The 22,149-nt window shown below is 43.5% G+C and overlaps 1 protein-coding gene across 2 annotated transcripts in view; it reads right to left on the reverse strand.

The window, feature by feature from the left end:
- The window catches only part of COBL (cordon-bleu WH2 repeat protein), a 243,286-nt gene that overhangs the window by 106,231 nt on the left and 114,906 nt on the right, over positions 1 to 22,149 (reverse strand). The window contains exon 6 of one of the 2 annotated variants that reach the window (XM_012650646.1): positions 18,029 to 18,202. In XM_012650646.1, coding sequence (XP_012506100.1) covers positions 18,029 to 18,202 — 174 coding nt within the window. Of the gene's footprint in view, positions 1 to 18,028; positions 18,206 to 22,149 lie in introns of both variants that reach the window. The other variant, XM_012650644.1, reaches the window with a different exon arrangement.

Consider the following 22,149-nt stretch of genomic DNA (forward strand, 5'->3'; position numbering starts at 1 on the left):
TAGCTGCATCCTACAAATTTGAATATGTTGTATTTTCATTCTCTTTTCTTTTCTTTTTTTTTTTTTTTTCTATTTTTGAGACTGAGTCCCGCTCTGTCACCCAGGCTGGAGTAAAGTGACCTGATCATTGCCCACTGTAACCTCATGGGCTCAAGTGATCCTTCTACCTCAACCTTCTGAGTAGCCGGGCTAATTTTTTTTCCTTTTAATTTTTTTTTTTGTAGAGATGGGGGTCTCGATATGTTGCCCAGGCTGGTCTTGAACTCCTGGTCTCAAGTGATCTTCACGCCTCAGCCTCCCAAAGTGTTGGGATTACAGGCTTTGTGGATTTGTCTGTTTCTCCCTCTAATTCTGTCAATAGTTGCTTCATATATTTTGAAGCTCTGTGATTAGGTACATACACAAATAAGATTATTTAATCTTTCTGATGTATTGATGCCTTTATCATTATGAAATGTCCATCTGTAATTCTGGTGATACTTAAGTTTATCTGCTACCCATATAGCCATTCCAGTTTTCTTATGCTTACTGTTTACATGGTATCTTTTTCTATCTATTCACTTTTAATCAATTTATGTCTTTTTATTTGAAACAGGTTCACGTAGACAGCATTTTTATCCATTCTGCCAATCTCTACCTTTTAACTGGAGTGTTTAGTCCATTAACATTTAATGTAATTATTGATATGACTGAATTTAGGTGTATCAATTTATTTTTTTTTTTTGTCTGTCTCTTCTATTTTGTGTTCCTTTGTTCCCACTTTACTTTGGATTTTCAAAATTTATCCAATGGTGTTTTAGCTGTATTTCTTGGGTTATTTGGTTTAAGGATTATAATATGTATATTTAAATTTTACAGTCAATTTAGATTAAGTATTATAAAACTTCACATAAAATGTGGATACCTTACAATCACATAAGTCCATTTACCCTGTCCCTCCATCCTTTATGCAACAGTTGTCATATGTATTACATTTAAATGTGATAAACCCCCAAAACATTTTAATTTTTATTTTAAACAATCACATATATTTGAAAGACATTAAGAGAATAACTAGTCTTTTATATTTATCTGCGTATATACCATTCCTGATGCTCTTCATTCCTTTCCAAGAATCCAGGTTTCCATCTCATATCACTCACTTTCGGCCTGAAGAATTTCCTTCAGTGTTTCTTTCGTGGAGGTCTAATGGCGACGGATTCTTTATCTTTTCTATAAAAATGTCTTTATTTTGCTTTATCCTTGAAGGACATTTTTGCTGGACATAGAATTTTGAATTTACAGTTTGTCTTTATCAGCATTTTAAACATGTTTTTCCAATATTACCTGGCTTCCACTGTTTCTGATGACGAAGTCATTCATGTTCAAAATGTTGTCACCCTGTATAAAATATGGTATTTTTCTCTAGTTGTTTGTAAGATTTTCTTCATAAGTTTGTTTTTAAGTAATTTCACTATAATGTGCCCATGCATAGCTTTCTTTTTATTCATTTTTGATCTAGATTAACTGAGCTCTTTGAATTTATAAATATATATCTTTCAAAAAATTTGAGATGTTTGGTCCTTTTTTTTTCAATTTTTTTTTCTCTTTTCCTCTGGGAAGAAGACAAATACATCAGACCTTTGGGTATTGTTCCACAAGTTTTTAGGGCTCTTTTTTATTTTTCAAAATTTTTCTCTCTCGTCTTGAAATTGGATATTTCCAATTGATCTATTTTCAACTTCACTTCCTTTTTCTTTTGTTACTTCCAGCCTATTGTTAAGCCCATCCAGTGAAATTTTTATATCAGCTATTGTGTGCCTCCATTTTAGAATTTATACTTCGTCCTTTTATATAGTTCTTATTAACATTATGAGATTTTTTTTCATTTTTTCACTCATTATAAGCATATTTCCCATTCTGTCATTAAGTGTAGTTACAAGCAGCAGTAAAATTCTGGACTAATTTCCAACGTCTGGGTCATCTAAAGATTGGTTTATGTTGGCTTTTTCCTTGAGAATAGGTCACATTTTCCTGTTCTTCCTATGTTAAATAATGTTGGCTTATGTCCTTGCCATTGTGAACTTATGCTTAGGAGATTCTGGATTCTCTCATATTTCTCCACGAGTGTTAACTCTTGTTTTAGCAGGCAATAAGCTGACTGTGCTGACACTTAAAATCCTGTTTCTTGGGCAGCAATCAAGTCTCAATTCAGTTCTTTAATTTGTAGCTAGGCTACTTGGTGCCTGTCCCTTTCATGTGTGATTCAAGGGTTAGCCAGAGACTTGGGCAGAATTTATCCACAGGATTTACGGCTACCGATTTTGGCTTCTGCCTTCCTGGTTTCTTCCCTCACCTTCCAGAGGCTCTGGCTGTCCTGAATTCTGCATCTGGTGTTTCAGGCCAGAATGACTGGGGACCACAGATTACTTTCTTTAGTTTACATATAATTATTGAGTACTATATTAATTTTCTATTGCTGCATATCAAATTACCATAACTTGGTACTTTAAATACACACACATTTGTTATCTCACAGCTTCCATGGGTCAGGAGTCCAGGCCCAGCTTCAATGGGTCCTCTGCTCAGGGTCCCAAGACTGTAATCAGGGTGTTGGCCGGGCTGTGCTCCTATCTGAAGGTGTGACTGGGAACCTCAGTCACACCTCAGTGAGGTTGTTGGAAGAGTTCCTTTCCTGGCAGGTATATGATTTAGGGGCCTGGCCTCTCACTGTGTTGAGGCCATCCTCAGGTCCTAGAGGCCACCCCTATATCCCTGTCACATGGTATTCTTCAAAGGCAGGCTGCAGCACAACTGTTTGTTTTTTTGCAATCAGCAAAAGGAGTCTTTCTCTAGTCTGCTAAGATAGACTCATAGTCTTTTATAACCAAGGGAGTGACATCACCTCACACTGGCCATATTCTACAGGTCAGAAGTCACAAGTCCCAATTCACTTAAGGAGAGGGGCTCATAGGAGGATGTGAATCACTGGGGGTCACATTAGGGCATGGTGGCCACAAAGACCACAGTCCTCTGATCTGAGGCCTTGGAGGTTCAATGGCTTCCCCAGGGCTGTACAGGTTAGTGTTGGTGGAGCTGGAACTCAAACCAAGGCAAAGCCCGTGTCTTCCTAGCATCCGCCTACATCCAACAAGCACACCACGCTCTACACTGTTGGAGCAGGCTTGATTCAGCTACAGAGAGGTGCATAACGTCTGCAAATCGACGCTGCCCAACCTTTCTGAGCCATGTGGGATGTCAGACTGATGTCTGCAGCTCAGAATAACCAAATATAAAATTAGTTTCCTGAGTCCTACAGTTGTTTGAAAACATCTTATTTCCTAATATATAATTAAAGTCACCAGAGATTACATCACATAGGAAAGTTCTACAAATGACACAGTTGAATTCAGAGAAACAAAAATATTAAACTATACCTACCAAAGTTACAGGGACATTATCTGACAAATAAAGATTCTCTCATTTGGTTATAAATTATGTTTTCCTGGTGATTTTATTATCTCTTTTAAGTTGCTATAGTACTCAGGCTACGCAATCTAGGATCTAATCACCACATATATCCTAACGGTAAATATGGTGACAATTTTTAATAGTTTATATCAAAAAGCAGTTCAATACTAAGGGAAACCTTAGTTTCAAAAATAACAGTTGTAAAGCATCATTGTAAGAACCAAGAGAACCAGGTTCTTTTCGAGAAACTGTAACTCATAGCTGGCTTATGGGGGAAGTCCATTTACCTTGGGCCCTTCTTCAGGTAAGAGAAGGAGAGAGCTAAGCATGGTCTTAATCTCCAAGGTCCTTTTTCCTCTAAAACTAGAAACTGCACAGTAAGCCTCTATCATATGAAAACTGGGAAGTAAAGAAAGTTTCTAAGGGGGAAAAAGATTTTGTTTCGCAAATATAGGTCTACTGTCTGCCAACCTCAAGTCTCTGCAGCACGCCGACGAGGCCCTCTAGGTTGACAGCAGAATGGGCACGGTCAGGTAATATTTAGATGTTCACCAAATTATTCCCATGATAAGATCAGTCACTTAAAAAGAATATTCATCTACATATATTTGCCTTTTTATGACAAGCTTAGCTTGTCATTTCACTTAGCAAAATGTCCTCAAGGTTCATCCATGTTGATGCATGTGTTAGAATATCGTTCCTTTTTAAGGCTGAATAATATTCCATTGTACATATAGACCACATTTTCTTTATCCATTCATCCATCGATGGGCATTTGTGTTCCTTCCGTGTTTCAGCTATTGTGAATAATGAACATGGATATACAAATATCTCTTTGACTCCCTTCTTTCTATTCTTTTCAGTATATACCCAGAAGTAAAATTGCTGGATCATATGTTAATTCTGTTTTTTCAATTTTTTGAAAATTGTTTTCCATAATAGCTGTGCCATTTTATATTCCCACCAACAGTGCACAAAGGTTCCTATATCTCCATATCCTTGCCAGCTCTTTTTTTCTTTTCTTTTCTTCTCCTTTTCTTGATAGTAGCCACCCTAATAGCTATGAAATGATAGTGCACTGTGGTTTTGATTTACATTTCCCTTATGCTTAGTGATATTGAACATATGTTCATGTGCTCATTGACCCTTTATTTTCTTTGGAAAAATGTCTACTCAAATCCTCTGCCCATTTTTTAATCAGGTGGTTTATTTTTTGTTGCTGAGTTGTAGGAGTTCTCCATATATTCTGGATATTAATCCCTTATCAGATATATGATTTTCAAATATCTTCTTCCATTCTGTAGGTTGCCTCTTCAATCTGTTGATTGCATCAGATGCACAGAAGTAAAAGCATCAGAGAAACTAGAAATATATGAACTTGGTTGAGGAATAAATCAACCAATCAGTCATGTTTCTCTAAACATGAAAGTCAATTAACCACTCCAACCCAGAGCACTCAAGGCTGAGTTCAGATGGACATTCAACACAAGACAGTCCTTTGTAAGCTCTGCACTTGGCTGAATGTGTCTTAAGGAAAGGAATTAGGATCTTTAACACTGTAAGTTTAAGATAATTATTTGTATTCTAAAATCTACTTTTCTGATTGTTGATTATCAAGGTAGCTGGACAAAATCATGAAAATACTTAGATATAAAGAAGCAAAATGCAAAGGTAAATTTCACCAATTTCCCTTTGTAACGAGAAACATACTAACTGTTGACGTGATTGGCAGGCAAAACCAAAGTGACAAAAATTACAAAGTACGGGGATGAGAACAACATATTTAAAGGGCGAATATTTAAACTCTGTGACACAAAGTCAGCTTCCCATTTCCTCTGTGTCATTAAAATGTCAACATGCAGGGAAGAGGCAAGCTCACCTTTATTTTGCTTTTATCAAAGCCTCTGGAAAATGTCACACTCTAATGACAGCTAAAAATACGTAAGAATCTAATCTCCTCCAAACAACACTGGCTTCTTTAGCCACAAGTGTCAGAGAGGAAACATCCATAAACAAAGGTAGATGTTAAGGAACTGAAATAGCTCCCGTTTCCCTGCTCTGCCCACTGTCCTCGTGAGCTGCCCTGCTGTTTCCAGGGAAGTTCCTGTGCAGCGCGGCTGTCTTCACAGGCTCTGCCGTGGGAGAGGCCACAGGTTCCCATGGCTATTTGTGCTGGAAAGGAACCCAACTTCCTCTGTGCCTCCTAACACACTGCTGTCCTCTCCCTCACCACCTCCAGGCCAGGAGGAAACGTCCCGAACACCAGAGACGATCCCCTCAGCACCTCCACCTCCCCGGCGTTTGTAAAGACTTCTCTGTACTGTCATAAATGCTGAGTTCTCAAACACGTTGTAGAATATAAACAAAACCTATCGTTGGCTGTTTATTCTAAGAGGAATTAGCACAAATCCAGCTCCTTAGCTTTGTGCTAGTTTTGTTTACTTACTAAAATCTGGAACATTTAAAGTTTAAATGACACAATTATTTTTATAAAATGTAGATTCAAAGACAATTTTTGTTAGGTACAAAAGAACCCTATTTGTTTGAGTCTTCATTCCTTCCGAGACTTTGAAAGTCTCATAACATACTGTATGAGCAGATGAACAGATTTTTGGAAATTAAGTAGAATCAAAAAATAAAGGAAGATTTCAAAAAATAGGCAGATATCCACATGAGCTGCATTGATAGATACATTTACAATGTACTCAGCTATGCCTATAGTAATGTCATGGTATTTCATGCCTTTTAATATGAATTTAATATGGCTCTAGACTTCTCAAGTTTATATACCTTTGGAACTGGCAAGCCAAATGAAGTCAACTCCATCTCCGCAGTAGTTGCATCAATCAAAGAGTGTCATACACAACAAGAGCCTAGGATCCCTTGTCACTATCTCGCCAGTTTTGCTTAATTCTTTTGACAAAAGACTATGTATGGAGGTGAACCAATTCCATCCTGAGTCTGCCAGAGGTTTCAACCACAGTGTTACTTCCAGGAAAAGTAGAACAGACTGTTGAGAAAGGGCTCCATGAACAGGCTTCGCTGAGAAACCACTCCAGTGAAAAACCCAAGGATGCTGTGAATGACAGAGCACGAACGAATGCTGCCTTCGAGATCTGTAGAACTGTTTTTCATCTCTGAGTTTTGATTCTCAAGCAGCAAATGCACTGATGAGTCAACGTCAGTGATGAGTACATAAGTGAGCTCTTCCGTTTCAGAGTCTCGATATCAAACAAGATCACGTAGAAGTTACTCACTGCCGCTTCCTCTGCGTCACCCCTGCTGGATTCAACCCCACATGTCTCCCCCTGTGCCGACGGATGGCCACACATCTCCCTCTGATGGGAGGAGCATCAACGCACAGTAACTCCACGCAGCAAAGACATCAGACAGGCCCGCATTCTGTTGCTTACTAGTAGTATTAGTAGCCTGTGACCTCACTTCCCCTGTGTAAACCTCAGTGTTCTTGTTGGTAAAATGAAAATAATAACAGCACCCGCTTTATAAGGATGTTGTAAAGATCAAGTTACATGAGATGATGTACATAAAGGTCCTAGCACAGTATCTGGAACACAACATGACCTGAACTGCCGCTGGGTCACTCCACTTGTCGTTGTGCTGGCCAAGGATGGGATGAAGGCTCCTTCCTGCCCAGCAGCCTGGAAATGTCTTCTGCATTCTACATGGATTCATCTGGCACAACAGCCTTTTGCTGACTTAGCTTCTCCAACTGATCTAGCAGTTAGAATACGACCAGCCAAGATGAATAACCCTTCTCTGCTAGGACCTTTCCACGAGTTGCATGCCATCTACTGGAGGTGACACCTTCACCCAGTATCTTTCTGGCCCCCGACTGGATCAAAGACGGCCTTTCCAATACTGATGGCTTCCCTGGCATGGGCTTAGGGTGGAATCATAAAAACTAATGTTGCAAGGGAGAATTCCCCATGCAGTTGGCTGCTGCCACTGCACTGAGTCCACATGCCATGGTCCACCCAGGAGAGGGCCATTCTCTGTATTTTGGCGGGATAAATTCCTCCAACTAAAGGTTGAGCGCTTTTAAAGGATCAAGTCTTATACATTCTTGAATTCCTTATGACCAAGAAAACTGCTTTGTATATAGACAGAAACCCAGTTTCTCTTGGTTATGGTCTGAATTTGTGTCCTCCCTGGCAAAATGCTCATGTTGAAGCCCTAACCCCTAATGTGACTATATTTGGAGATAGGGCCTTTATAGAAGTAATTAAGTTAAAATGAGGTCATTAAGGCATGCTCTAATCCAACATGACCATCCGTATAAGAAGAGGAAGAGACACCAGGGATACACATGCACCAAAAAGGCCTAAGTGAGGACACGGGGAGAAGACAGCGTCTGCAAGCCAAGGAGAGGCCTCAGGAGAAACCAGCCCCGCAGACACCTTGGCCTTGGACTTCCAGCCTCCAGAACTGTGAGAAATAAATTTTAATTGTTTAAACGGCCCCGTCTGTGCTACTTTGTCAATGGCAAACTTATACAGCCTTTAACTTAGATGACAAAGCAGTTAATTATGCTTGGTAAAAAGTCAGACCATGACAGATTCTACAGAGGTTTTCCTTGGGACCGTCTGAGCCTTGCTCTTTAGTTTCGTTAACAGTCGTGGCCTTGGGCATGTCGCTTAGCCTCTCTGTGCCCTCTGGCCAATAAAATGGAGACGACAGTCCTTATCTTGGGGGGGATTTGGGAAGAATTAAACAAGACCATGTGAGTAAACATTACGCAGAACTGCCACATGCTCTTTTCCCACATACTCATAGCTCTCTCATCCCAACTCTGCCTGACTGAAAAGTCTTTCCTATATTCAGTTAAAACGAATGTTTTCATAATGTCCACACTCTGTTCAAGTTCTGTCCTCTGGGACAATGTGATGTTGCCTCAATGTCTCAGAATTTAAACATCTGAACGTAACTATCATGTCCCAGTGAATCTTTTTTCAGCTAAAATATTCCAATTGCTGCTATTTTAAAAAAATAAGTGATGGTAAATTCCAGACTCTTCAACTCCAAGAATGTTCTCCTCTGGGTACTGTTTAGTTTTTTTCTTTTAAAATATACTGTTCAGGCAGCTACTCACTCAAGGCACAAACTTAACTGCCCCCCACCAGTCCTAAGCATCACACTTCTGTTGGGACAGGCTGAGGCCACTGTACCCCTTCACAGCAGTAACTGGCTGCTGGCACCACGGCAGTGCCTGGGCCTCTTTCTTTAGTGTGGCCATTGAGCTGGGCATCCCTAATCTTGCATTTGAAATCCAAGGGGCCCCAGGGTCAGCCTGGGACTGACGTACATTGAGGAGCCGGGGATGCAGTTACTCTTGTCCAGGACTTACAGCACACTGAACAGAGGAGTGACTGATCTAGAAGCCATAGAGAGCCTGAATAACCCACCCCCACCAAATTTCCTCTCACTGAGGATCTGCCCAGCATACTAACTGCTCTGGCTCCCGACTCTGCCCTGTCTGTTTGGCCTCCAGTCCCCTGTGCCTGAGGTCGGTGCGCCATGCCAGTCACTCACTAACACAAGCTGCTGCCTCCCCGGAAGTGGCAGCAGACACCTCCGTCCAGAAAGACGAAGATTCACTCATCATGACTGAAGATGAGGTTCTCAGCGTCCCGTGCATCTCCTGAGCTGTCCGCATCGAGACCATATTCATCTGGCCATCACTTGCTATCGTGTCGCACTGTGTGCCAGGCAGGTGCTTGCGGCTGGGACGTCATGGGGAACAAGTCACAGTCCTGGTCAGAGAGTCAGCCAAGCTGATGGCAGTTACAGGCTGTGTGCTCGAGCCTGTGCACGGGGATGGGCCGTGAACCCGTCTGAGCTCTGTCTCGAGAAGCCCTGCTACGTACTGGTGTATCACTGCCCTCTGCTAAGGAGTCCTCTGAGACAAGCTAACAACACGAGCAGTCGCGACAAAGACACCAAAATGGAAAATCACAAATGCTGTAAAATACATCCAGAGTCAGGAATTCTTGCATTAGCTCACCATGGCAACAGGGAGGGACAGAGGCCATGGAGCGGACGTGGGTTCCAGCCCAAGCTCGCTGGGCTGCTGTCCACAACTGAAAAGCAGAGGGTGACCTGTGTCTTAGGAAATAATTCTGTTTTCATCTTGAGGGGACCCAAAGTAACAGGGAAGGAATCAAGAATGGCGTGTCCTCTGCCAAAGGGGAAGCTGGGCTGGGGAGAGCGTGTCTTCTTTCGGCGGGAGGTCGCCTGCTGCACCTTGCTTTGGACAAAAGAGTAGGAGGGGGAGGGGCGACACTGCGGGGAGAGGTGCTTGGGGACCTTGTGTCCCCAAAGAAAGAGACATTCACAGCAGGCCCCAAAGGCACAGAAACAAACATACAAAAGAAGCCAAAGGTCTGTGGGGCAAGAAGCTTGAAGGGAAACCGCTGGTCCTGTCTAAAGGTGGGTTTGTGAAGGCTGGGGAGGTTTTTACTTCATTGTAACCTGTGAGAGCAAAGGGGTGATCTCACCACTTGGTGCTGCCGGGGACAGAACCATGTGCCGTTGAGTTGCCTCCTCCGGCAAAAGACGAAATGCCAGCACCGCGAGTGAGTCCTGACCCTCCCGGGCATGGCGCTGTAAATGGGGAGCAAACAGGGCACCAGCGCCCAGGGCCCTGCTGCGGGGTCTCTGACAGGCAGCTCGGCCAGGTCTGAGACTCAGTTTCCTCAAGTCAACTGATGAAGGGACATCATAGAAAGCAAACTTGCCAGGATGCCAGGAGGGTTAAATCAAACACTGCATCGAGCATTTCACAAATGGCAGCATAAGTGGGATACACACATATATAGGTGTGTGTCCAAGGTTATTTTGAAAAAAAATGGTTAAGAGACATTGGAAGACCAAACTGATTGCAGGTAATGTAAAGGAAATCCAGATAGCTGAAGAAAAACACCTTAGTTGCAGAAAAGCACCAAACGTAGAGAGAAGGAGAGAGAAACTGGGAGAGAGAAGAGGAAGCAGAGAGAGAGACAGGGAGAGGAGGAGGATGGTAGGGAGAGAAGAAATAGAGCTTCGCCCTTCACTCGTGCTTCCGTGAGGATCTTCTCATCTCATCTTCACATAGTGTGAGTCTGCTGCACCCATTTTACAGATGAGAGAGCAGAAGCTTGCTCTTCACTGTGCGACACGGTGGCAGTGTCCACCTTCGGCCCACACGGCTGCTCCTCCCTCCTTCCCTCTACTGTGGGGCCTGCGCCCCTCCCGGGGCTGGACAAGACAGCAGGCTGTGACTCGTGCCCGTTCCGCTCCTGCCTCCCTAAGGGAAAGTGAAGTAGTGACGTTCACTCGGCACCATCGGAGGCTGCCGCTCCCCGGAAGCCTGTCTTGGCCACCGCAGTCCTGTCTGCACGGCATGCAAACCGCCCACTGTCTCCATGCAGACTGGCCCTGCCTGCCCCCGTCCAGGCCCGTGAGGTCATTCTCTAGTTCTGGCACCCGCACTTTCTGTGGCTCACTTTCAGCTTTCTCCTTAGCAAGGAGTAAATATTGCAAGCACTGGCCAAAGTTACAGCCATTTATTCCTTAACTACTAAGTCGGCTCCTTCAGCAAAGTGATTTCTTAGTTATTTGCATATACATTCTGAAATTAATTGTTTTTTACTTGGAAATTGTCTCAGTCTGTTTGGGCTGCTATAGCAAAATACCACGGACAGAGTGGCTTATAAAAAATTTCTCTCACACTGCTAGAGGCTGGAAGTCTCAGATCAGGGTACCTGTGGATTCAGTGTCTGGTGAGGGCCTGTCATGGTTCACAGATGGAGCCTTATCACTGAGTCCTCACATGGTGGAAGGGGTGAGCTGGCTCTGAGGTCTCTTTTATCAGAGAACTAATCTCATTTGTGAAGGCTCTGCCTGTATGACCTAATTACCTCCCAAAGGCCCCGCTTCCAGATGCTAGCACCTTTAGGGGTAGGATTTCAACATTAATTTGGGGGTAGGGACACAAACATTCAGACCACAGCAGAGACCGCATAAATACATGCCTGAGAGCCAGGTACAGTGGCACACAGGAAAGTCACGTGAGCCCAGGAGTTGGATGCCAGCCTGAACAACACAGCAAGACCCAATCTCTTAAAAAAAATTTAAAAAATATTGCTTGATAAATAAATCATGGATATATAAAGTAAATTAATATAAATATTTACTGATTTAACACATTGACTGTCACACTAGGAAAAAAAAAATTTTTCCTTGGGGCCATGGGGTTTTATTAGAAAAATAGAATAAAAACTTTGAAAACAAAATGGTCACTTCTAATTTAATGAAAAACTCAATGAGAAACAAAATTTATTGACTTCTATTCATTTAATCCAGTTTTCAGAATTAATTTGTCAGTGTTAATTATAACAATAAGAATATCGACAAGTAAGATTTTTCACGAACCAACTGCAGGGTTTTGCCCAGGTTTTGCTTCACACACCCCAGACTTAAAACTAGCATGAGTTAAATACAACTCACAGGGCAGTTAACGTGTTCATGGGCACAGTGTTGGACACTGGAGGTATGCCAGTGAGTAGAGAGACAAAACTCCCTGGTTCCTGAGCTTAGCCTGCCGGGGCTAGAAGAAACGTGACACTGGGGAAGGGCCAGAGGGCGGAGGTGGTCTGTGAGACATTGCTGATGCAGCGACCTCCAAGCGGGGTCCGGGAGCAGTGAGGGGCATAAACTGGGCCACTGGGCGAAGGCAGGTCACAGGCTCTGCCACGCCAGGCAATGGGACACGGGGACAGGGGTCCAGGGACAGGAGACAAGAAGGAAGATCAGAGATGCAGCTGGGCCGAGAGCACGTAGGCCTCGGGTAAGAGCTTGGGTTGTACACAAGTGTGGCGTGAAGCCACAGGAGTGATGTGGCGTGACACGACCCTGTTTCTGCTTGGATGTGTAGCAAAGTCTGCTGGGGAGGGGAGCAAGAACGGAAGCAGCGACCGTCAGGAGGCCCCCACACCAAGAGTCGTCTCAGTGGGACGTGGGCGTGCGGGTGGGGGCGGTGGGAGAAGCTGGATTCTGGATACGTTTCAAAGGCAAACGGGAGTCCCGACAGGTCGAAAGTGGCGTGTGAGAGAGGCGCCAGAGTCCTCACCAGCCCCTGCTCTGGGGCGGGCCCAGGCGGTCTCCCCTCCTGAGTCTGGGGCTCAGTGGGCCACCCTTTCCTGCTGAGCCCAGCCTATCTCGGAGTCCCTCCTTGTCAACAAAGCACTCCAGGAAGCCAGCTGCCCAGCAGTGGTCACGACATACAACTGACAAAGACGAGAGATCTTTAATTAGTAGGAAAAATAATTTTCAAAAAGCTTCCAAGTACCATCCACTTCATCAGACACAAATTAGCCGCCACCAGAAGGCACACGGCAAGAAACGCAAAGCAGGCTCCGCTCCAGGAGGACACGCAGAACGGCTCTGCAAAGATGAGAAGCACGCTGACCTCAACACCCTGTTCAGAGGGATGAGGAAATGTTCGTGTTCATTTTAATAAGCAAAAACCTCAGTCCTAAAAGGAGAGAGGACGCTTGAGTCTGGAGTCCTACTGACCAAGTGGTCCACGGTCTGGCTCACAGACCCCGCAGGTCCCCCAGCACAGGGGCCGCCAAACCTGTCCCCCCCAGTGTGCTCTGCGGACCAGGGTCAAGAACACACCAGAATGACCAGATACAGCGTGTTCAGAAACTCTAAGTTTGACGATGACCAGGTGGACATTTCAGTTCTTGGTGGAACGTATCTTTGGGAATCCGGTCAGCACAGTTTTATGACTTTCTATCAAATTCTAGTTACCAGACCCAGGAAATGGAACTTCAAGTTGTGATGCTTTGCATTACATTTCTAACACAGACCACCCTAAGTCTTCACACAGTATGGAATACTGTATTTTTATGAATACTCTGCTCTGAGCTATTAGAGTAATGAATATCAATTCATGCTGCAAGTACAGGGCCTTGAGCATAGCACCTGTTCAACAACTATTTATTGAATACATAAGCACATCTTTCATGGAAAAATCTACTTGGGGTTATACTAATAACTGATCATAACACAGCCTCCATCATCTCTCATTTTGATAGCCAACATCACTAGTAATTTCAGTCCCAATGCAATAAATTTGAGAGAATACAGAAATGTACTTGTCACACTGGAATTTTATGGTGTTGAACATAATGAATGCAATAATTCAAATAATACAGAATAAAGCTTGAATAACTTTAAAATATTTTTGAATTACTTTTTAATTAGAAGAAAAATGGATTGATAGTTGGTATCAGCACAAAAGTTGGTGTATAATAACTGTATATTGACTGAATAAATGGCTGTTTATTATATGTTTGTGGATAATGATAACTAAAATTAGACAACACAGCTTTGTCTAGTAAACTCCCACAAGTTACTAATGTTTAATCTCTTGATAGACATAAAAAAGTAAAAAAAGCTGCTCTGTAACATGCAAAGTGTTGTACAATGGCAGGCATCGGCACAGATGATTTAGAGTATTGTTCCAATCTTTAAGAGGTAAACTGAGTCGCCTAAGTAAGGATGACTTGATAGTATCCTATTTTCCTTCTTAAACAGAGGATCTCAGGATTTAAAGGGATGAAGAGTTATCTTCTTCTCTGAAGGTGTGGAACAGGGAGTGAGGTGTTCATGGTTTGTGGCCACAAAGGGAAAATGCCACCAAAAGAGAGGGTGCCGGTATTGTTGAACAGAATGAGCCTGTTCCAGGGGCTCAGTGATTTTTTTATTGCACATTTGGTGTTTGCAGCAATAGTGAATTAGATTTTTAAATATAATCTGCTACTTGGTTAATGCAGGACCCTGGCCAGGGCCATAAGTGCCTCAGCCCTCCTATGCAGCAACCTCTGCATCATGCACACTGGCTACTCCCAGCCCCCACTGCACTGTGGCCAACTCTGCCTTCCCCTCCAGTGCAGAGCACACACCCAAGGACACAATGAGCAGAAGGATGACCTCATCTCTAGAAATGGCGGAGCTGGGATCTGAGCCCAGGGAAGCACTGCCAGGTCCACCCTCTGACCACTACTACATGCACCTGCCAGTGCAGTTCCTATTGTTCCCATTTTGCAGAGGAGGAAACTGAGGCCAGAGAGCGAGTGGAGGGATGCACAGCCGGGCGTCTACGCCTCAGCCCCACCCGTAATCTCAGTGCTGCTCCAAGACCAAACGAGAGGGGCTCTGACCCCAATGCCACAGCAGCAAGGACAAAGGGAGAGGTCATCTCTGCACAGGGCAAGGTGGGGAAAGGAAAATCCTACCCTGACTGACAATTCCTTTGTGCCCCCACTTGAGTATTCCCTGGGTCCCAGTCAGAAGAAGTGAGAGCAATTTACCAGTTTTAACATATAACTTTAGGCCTCAGCTAACTTTATGGGAAACTATATATAATTATTATTCCACAGCATAGATTCATTCATTTTTAGGTAACTTTTCTGCTGAAGAATCTCTCAGCAGATCTGCTACATTTGAGTCATCAAAATTCTGGGCGGGCAGCTGAGGGAGGTGGCATTCTACGGAGCGGTGGTTCTCAAAGCCAGAGCAGCAGTGGCAGCTGAAATGCAAATTCTCAGGCCCTGCCCCAGACCTACTGAATCAGAACTGGGGTGGGGCCCAGTAAAAAATGTTTTAACAAGCCCTTCGGGGTGACCCTGATGCTTGCTCAAATTTGAGAAATACTGACTTAGTCTATGGTGCCTTTACATGCGTAACGTATCATGCCTGCCTGAGTGTTCTCCATGATAAAAACTACACTCACAGTACGGTACGAAGAATGATGGAGGGCGGAAGGGAGAGTCCTGTCACCCTCCTGAAAGATGGCATGTCCCTCTACCCGTCTTCCCCACCGCTCTGCCGGCACAAGGGCAACAGTCGTTTATTTCCCAGGCTTTAATACCTCTGAGAGAATCTCTTTGAAAAATACTTTTGGGAATAACAAACAGAAATGATCAAATTATGAGTACACAATCAACTAACAAATACTAATGTAATGATTATACTGTTTTTAAAAAGTTTCAGATGAACTGGAAGATGGCTAAAATTATCCCACCTTTAAGACCTGAAGAAGTAAATATTGAATTTTCTAAATTAGTTGATATGAAAAAAATATCTTTTAAAATATGGAAACATAAGCATTCTTATTTTCTTATAAACTAGTCATATCCTTGAAAATAAACCTTTCCCTTTTATTCAGGAAATTGGTGTTAATAACAGTCGCATCTAAATCAGGTTTCCCAAACAACATCTTATCTTTATATGGAAGGAAGTTCATGAAGAAGGAACTGACGTTCTTCCCCAACAACGATGACAATACATTTTTGGGTTCCTTTCCCAGAAATTAGTAAATAACAAAATACCTTTCATTTTACAAAAAGCATGTTCATAGCAAATGCTTAAATCTAATCCATATGCCACTCATATGCTTAAAAAAGGAGATGGTTTCCATGAGCCAATTTCTCCACTCATTCTGTGCCAAATAAAACAGATTTCAGCAAAAAGCTTTTACTGCCTCTGAGGGAACTCTGTTCATTCTACAGGGTATAAAGTACTATTTATTTTTCATTCAGAATTCCCAATTCTCTACTTACTGTACATTTTCCCACTCAAGCAGGCTTTACCCACTGTGGGTAAGCACATTAAAGGCAGAAAAATACAACATCTCTGGCTGGAAGAAATTTTTTAAATGCTGGTGCAACTCACCATCTACATTCTATTGTATTAAGAAAATGCAATTCTTACTGAACAAGAAAAAACCTTACATAATATTAAGCCTGGAATTCATACTTCTCACTGCTAAAGAAATATCTATCCCAACCAAAAGCAAAAAGACATCCCCAGGGACATGTAGTTGAAAACTTACAGTCTGCATGTTATGAAAAAGTTCAGAATCTACACCCAAGCAAATTAAAGAGACACTGTAGACAATCACAGGAAATAGCTTCATGCTCCATTTGCATCATTTAATCATGCAAGTACATGACAAAATGACCTACCATTTATGCCTAAATTTCTTTTTATCAAAACACAGCTAAAATATCATGGAGAACTCAAAAAATAAATGAGTGGCATTAGAAAATACTTAAGAGACAAAAAACATTTTCTTCTAAAATGTGTTGCATTATGGACTTTTCAGACAGATTTCTATGGATATGAATGGAAAGGTCTACAGAGGTGAACATGGTGGTCTCTGAGGTCAAGGGATAAGGAATGCCCCTTAAGCAACAGAGACAGATGACCAGAGGACCACCTTGCAGACAGAGGGACAGACAGACTGACAATCAGGCTGATGAGAAAATTAAGTGACATTTCTTCAGCCACAGAGATCCACTACTATAACTTCTAATCAAGATCCAGGGGCCAAGCCTCAAATTTGGGAGGTACAGACTTAGTTTCTACAATATTTTAAGGAAAAGCCACTTCATGAATGAGCAAAAAAAGGTTTGAATCTACAGACTAGTAGGGATGTGATGCTCTCAGACATCATGCAACTGGGACAGGTCATGTGGCACCAAGGAGCAGCAAGACTCAGGGAACGAAGTCCTAGGAGAGAACGAATGGGCCCTGAACGTGCTTTACCTATGCGCTAGAGTTCATTAGTGGTGTCTCCCCAGGAAGCCGGGACGCAAGTCAGTCAGACACATCTCGGCCTGATGGAGAATAAGCATCCCTACCCTTACACCTCAGGGTGTGGGCGGAGCAGCACCCTGCGGCCTGCCTCTCCTGATTGCCTTGGGGAGCTTAGCTTCTCGCAGCCAAAAGCACGAGCCCACCCTGGCAGCCCAGTGTTGTCCCTGCCATGCCCCCTGCCCCAGGTGGGGATAGGTTTAGAAAAATAAAAGCTTCACAAAGAAGTTGCTGAAAAGAGGAGTTGCTGTCAAAAAGTGCCCTACCCCTGGAAAGGAAGGATTTGATATTTCAGCAGGTAGCTGAAGGGAAGAGGCCCAAATAAAAAACACCAGGGAAGCAACTCAGCTGCTAAGGACAAAAGTCTCTTCCCATTGAACACCTATGACTTGATCACTTTCAAAGGCATTAAGTTGCTCTGAAGAGAAACATAAAAAAGGAGGATTCTGAAATGCAGGGCCTCATGAAATAAATGTTTTAACCTATTGAAAGCAAGTTAATATGCAAAAATATTGTCAGCTATCCTGTGAAACTGAATTATTTCGAGCATCTGCATATGTTATGTGTCACTCCTATCCTACCAAGTTCCAGATCTCTTAAGGCACCTTTACCCCCGAACGTTTCTCATTAAGTAATCAAAATGATGCCCAAAATTTCCGTGCTAAAATAAAGCACGAGTTAATCAACAAGCATTGGTCTTTAAATACTAAAAGCCCAAAAATAGTTTCCTTCCTCAATAACTGAAGCAGAGTGGCATCTCACCTTTACTTCTAAATAAATCTTAAATAGTCACCCTAAACACACTGGTTGCTAAAGCACAAGCATGACAGATTCTAGCGTTCCCAGAGTTTCTGAAGAGTCAACTGGGCCATTTAAAAGATGCTCTGGTCAGGACAGGTGCCTGCTGTCCTACCTTTTCTGGTGCCTTGTCTTGCACAGGTGGCCCTGGACTCGGAGGAGGAGGGGCTCGGCGTTTCTTCATCTCCGACTTCACAGACACCCCCGAGATGCTGCCCAGCGACAGGGACGGACCCAGCGTAATGGAGCGGGAGTGCAGGGCCGGGGAGTTGGGTGTCGTTAAACAGCCCTGCTGGGGAAGAGACAGACATGAAATCCCATCGGTATGACACGAATGCTCAAACGTGTAGACAAAGCGCTGACCCCTCCATCCAAACTTTTAATGGCATCTGTTTCTGCTGACAGGGCTGAATGACCTGAGCAGAACCTCTATTTTCCCTTTGCCGGGAGAGCCGTGCAAGACCTCACCTGACACATTCATGCCGTAAGGCTTATTTTCTTAATCTTGAAGGAAAGGATGGACGTTTTAAACCTCGAAGAAGAACACTTAGCAGTTAGAATCATTCAATATTCCTTACCAACCTGCGGGTATGAATTAGCCTCCGTAAAACTTTAACCTGTCATCAGAGCGAGCTCTTAGACACTGAAGAGAAGAAGGAACAGACCGAGAGGTGTGTTTTGACGGGCAGGAGACCAACGGTCTGTTCCATCTTGAGGAGTGCAGCACCTGTTGCCAGGAAGGGCTTTAAGTTTCTTTTAATCTTCAGAAGTTACGAACAAATGACTGTGTAGTATAAGCAATACATGCGAAGACTCTGTGATCACTCATGTAGCATTTAGCGACAGATACCTAATTAGCTGAAAGAAATGCAACCCAACATATTAATTGCTCCCAAGGAGCAATTTCTATACCAGGGGGACAGACAAAAGGACACACAAATTTTTTCAATCTTTTTCCCCCTAGGGTCTGCTTAATAGAATCACATGTGTGTTAGTGTAGAAAGAGCGTTTAGGGACCCAGCACTCTAATTTCAGACTGAAAATCAGATGGCACCAGGCTCAGTCCTGGGCTCCTTCTCTCCTTGCCCTGGCAGGTCATCTAACACAGCACGCGTAAGCCCGGACATGTCCACGCCACGCTGAGGGCCAGTGCGGTAAAGAGTTCAGCCCGCAGACCCTAAAGACACTGCCTGGTTTGATTCCTGCCTTTGTCTCTTATGAGCTGCATGACCTTGGGCAAGTTTTTAATTTTTCTCTGCCTCAGTTTATCTCCTATAAAACCAGCATAAATAACGCCCTGCATCACAACATCACTGTGTGAATTAAACGGGTGGCTACCTGTAAAAGAGCTTTAAAGAGTCCTTGGCACAAAGTAAGCACCCGGTTTGTGCGAGCTATGATGGTCACTGTGTATTTGCTTACTGGTATCTTTGTCCACCATCACAATGTGAGAGCTCCACGGGACAGAGATTATCGCCCATTTTTACCCACAGCTGTAATCCCAGCTCCGGACCTGTGCGTGGAGGGCCCCAAGTCAACACGTGTGGGAATGAAAGGACGGGGGAGTGAGCCTGGGGCCATTCTGCTTTCATGTTTTATACATAATAGGCTTATGGGTAAGATTTCATTTGAGCAACTGGTTCTCCATATTTAAAATAAATATATTTTTAAAAACCTATCATATTAAGCAACAATCCAGTATTATTCTTGCTCAGACACAAATTCTATTATGTTCTGCCAGTGAATACCGACATTTGGTTTCCTGAGAAAATTTCCAAGACACAGATTTTCTTGGGCTTAATTATTAAAGCCAAAGGACAAAACACTCCACGAAGGCTGCTTTTTATGCCAGTTTCTGCTTCCTTGTGAGATGCTAACCCTCAAAGACATCAAATACAGAGTTCCCATAAGAAACAGGTGGGGGATCGTATAGAAAATAGCTTGACACCCAGGAAACTTGTCAACGCCTATTTAGGCCCACGGAAAAATGTAAATCACTCCTCTAGTCCTTGAGTCCTGCAGCCCCTACACTCAGTGCTGCGCAAATCAGCCAATGCAAAATAAACCATTACGTGTTTTCCTCTGCCTTCCATCTACCTCCATGGCAACCGTGAGGGCTCACAGAGACGGAACTCAGATTTACTTAACGATGCAGGGTCTAGATGACTAAGTACTTGAAGCAAACCAGAAAAGAGGCTTTGTTAATCCAAGGACCAGAGCTGAGAAGGCGTTTCCTGGATGGCTGCTTTGCTCAAATACCCCCAGATTTGGGGGGAATGCAAACCCCATCTTTCCTCATCAGCAGGGCCAGAAGCATAGACACTGGGGTCTTCTGAGTTGCCCGAATTCCTTATCCGTAATATCTGCTGACAGTGATTGTACACACACACGCACATACACACATGTGCACGCACACATCACAGAGGCTGATTAAAGGTGTGGCGTTCAGTGGAGAACTATACAGCTATACCCACGCCACACTGTTATCTCTGAAGCAAACACGACGTTCATGACATTCCACAACCCTTCACCCAGTTGCTTCTTGTCACTCCACCCTGTCTAGACATGGAACCTCCAGTTCCTCTTCCCTCAGTCCTCACCACAACTATGTGTGCCTGGCTGATCGCTCGACACCGCTGGGAGTTCACCTCTGTCCTTTTAATGCCCTGAGCTTCCACGAAGCTGTGCAGAATACTCCCTTAAAAGTACTGTCAGACCCCCCATTTAATATTGATTTTAGGTTTTAATTCTGTAATTTTTTTACCCTCACAAGCTTCCTGACATCTTGGATTACCTACTCCTTAAGGTAAGGGATGGGTACAGATCTTATAGGAGGGACATCCTCATCTTTAAAATGGGGAAAATTCCATTTACTTCAAAGTTGTTACAAGCATTAAACGAGGAAACTTATAGAGAGATACAGCGAGATAAAGCACCTAGCATATTTCTGTCACATTAGCAGTGTTCAACACGTGCTTTTCGTCTCTGACAAGGATTTTTGGTAAGAATGACTTCACCAAGGCCACAATGAGATGACCTTAGACAGCAGAAAGCCAGAAACCCAAAGTGTACCCCGTCACATGTGCCTGCTAGTTCTGGCATCCATCGTCTCCAGACAGTGGGCTTCTCACAATCCCAGCGTCCGTGTCTCTGGAACTTGACTGAGTTTTGACACGTGGGTATTGTTCACCCATAATCTGTTAAACAAAGTCAGCAAACATCCCTTCCCACCTCACCCCACACTCCAGAGGAGACGGACTGCAGGTTCAATATACTCGGCCCACCAAACCCTCTCCGTGATTCTGCTACTCCACAGTGTTGCTCAACTTTCAACCCACGGGCAGCCAAAAAAGTTTTGCTTCCCAGAGGATATCTGTGGTTTAACTCTTATATTCCTTCTTCCCCTACTTTTGGAATTTGTGCACAGAATTTAGAAAACAATCCACAGAACAATGTGGGAGGGAAACAACACTGGTAAGTACTGGGTCCTTTAAAATACTCACTCACATCAATATTAAAATGGGAAACCAAAAGCTTAGTCCGTATGGTCTGGAGTCAAAAAAGCTTGGCCCCTGTCCTATTGTTCCAGTTTTCTTGACTATCTCGTGCCACAAAGTGGCACAGTTCACGTGGAACAGGTCACTGCTTGCCTGCGAGAGGGGTTTGGTCTTCTGTTCCTTGACCAAACATGTCAATCTTTTTTTTTTTCAAATATCAAGTCCTTTTCTTATAGGGAAGTGAGTCATACTGTTCTCCAAAGGTTGGCACCAAAAGCCACAGATTTTGGCTATTACAATCTCACCAGATTTGCTCAGGAGTTATGAGGATACCCATATAAATCACTAAGAAAAAACAAAGGATAACAGAGAAAAGGGAACAAAGCATCAGAACCTTCGTCTGAGCTTCACGGGATGTCAGTCAGTGGAGTGCAAACTTCCACCAGGGAAGCTGCTGTCAGCTGCATGGAAAGTCCAATGAGATGCCACCCGCCAGAGACAATACAAAACTCTGTATCCAGGCCACCACACCCTTCAGAGTCAATTATTTCATTTATTATATCCAATATAAAACATCATTGATTTGGGCCAGGCATGGTGGCGCATGCCTGCAGTCCCAGCTACTCAGAAGGCTGGGGAAGGAGGATCACTTGAGCCCAGGAGTTTGAGGCTACAGTGAGGTGTGATGATACAACTGCACTCCAGCCTGGGTAACAGAGAGAGACTCTGTCTCTAAAAA

The sequence above is a fragment of the Propithecus coquereli genome, unplaced genomic scaffold (assembly GCF_000956105.1).
Source record: "Propithecus coquereli isolate 6110/MARCELLA unplaced genomic scaffold, Pcoq_1.0 Scaffold336, whole genome shotgun sequence".
Taxonomy (NCBI): Eukaryota; Metazoa; Chordata; class Mammalia; order Primates; family Indriidae; genus Propithecus; species Propithecus coquereli.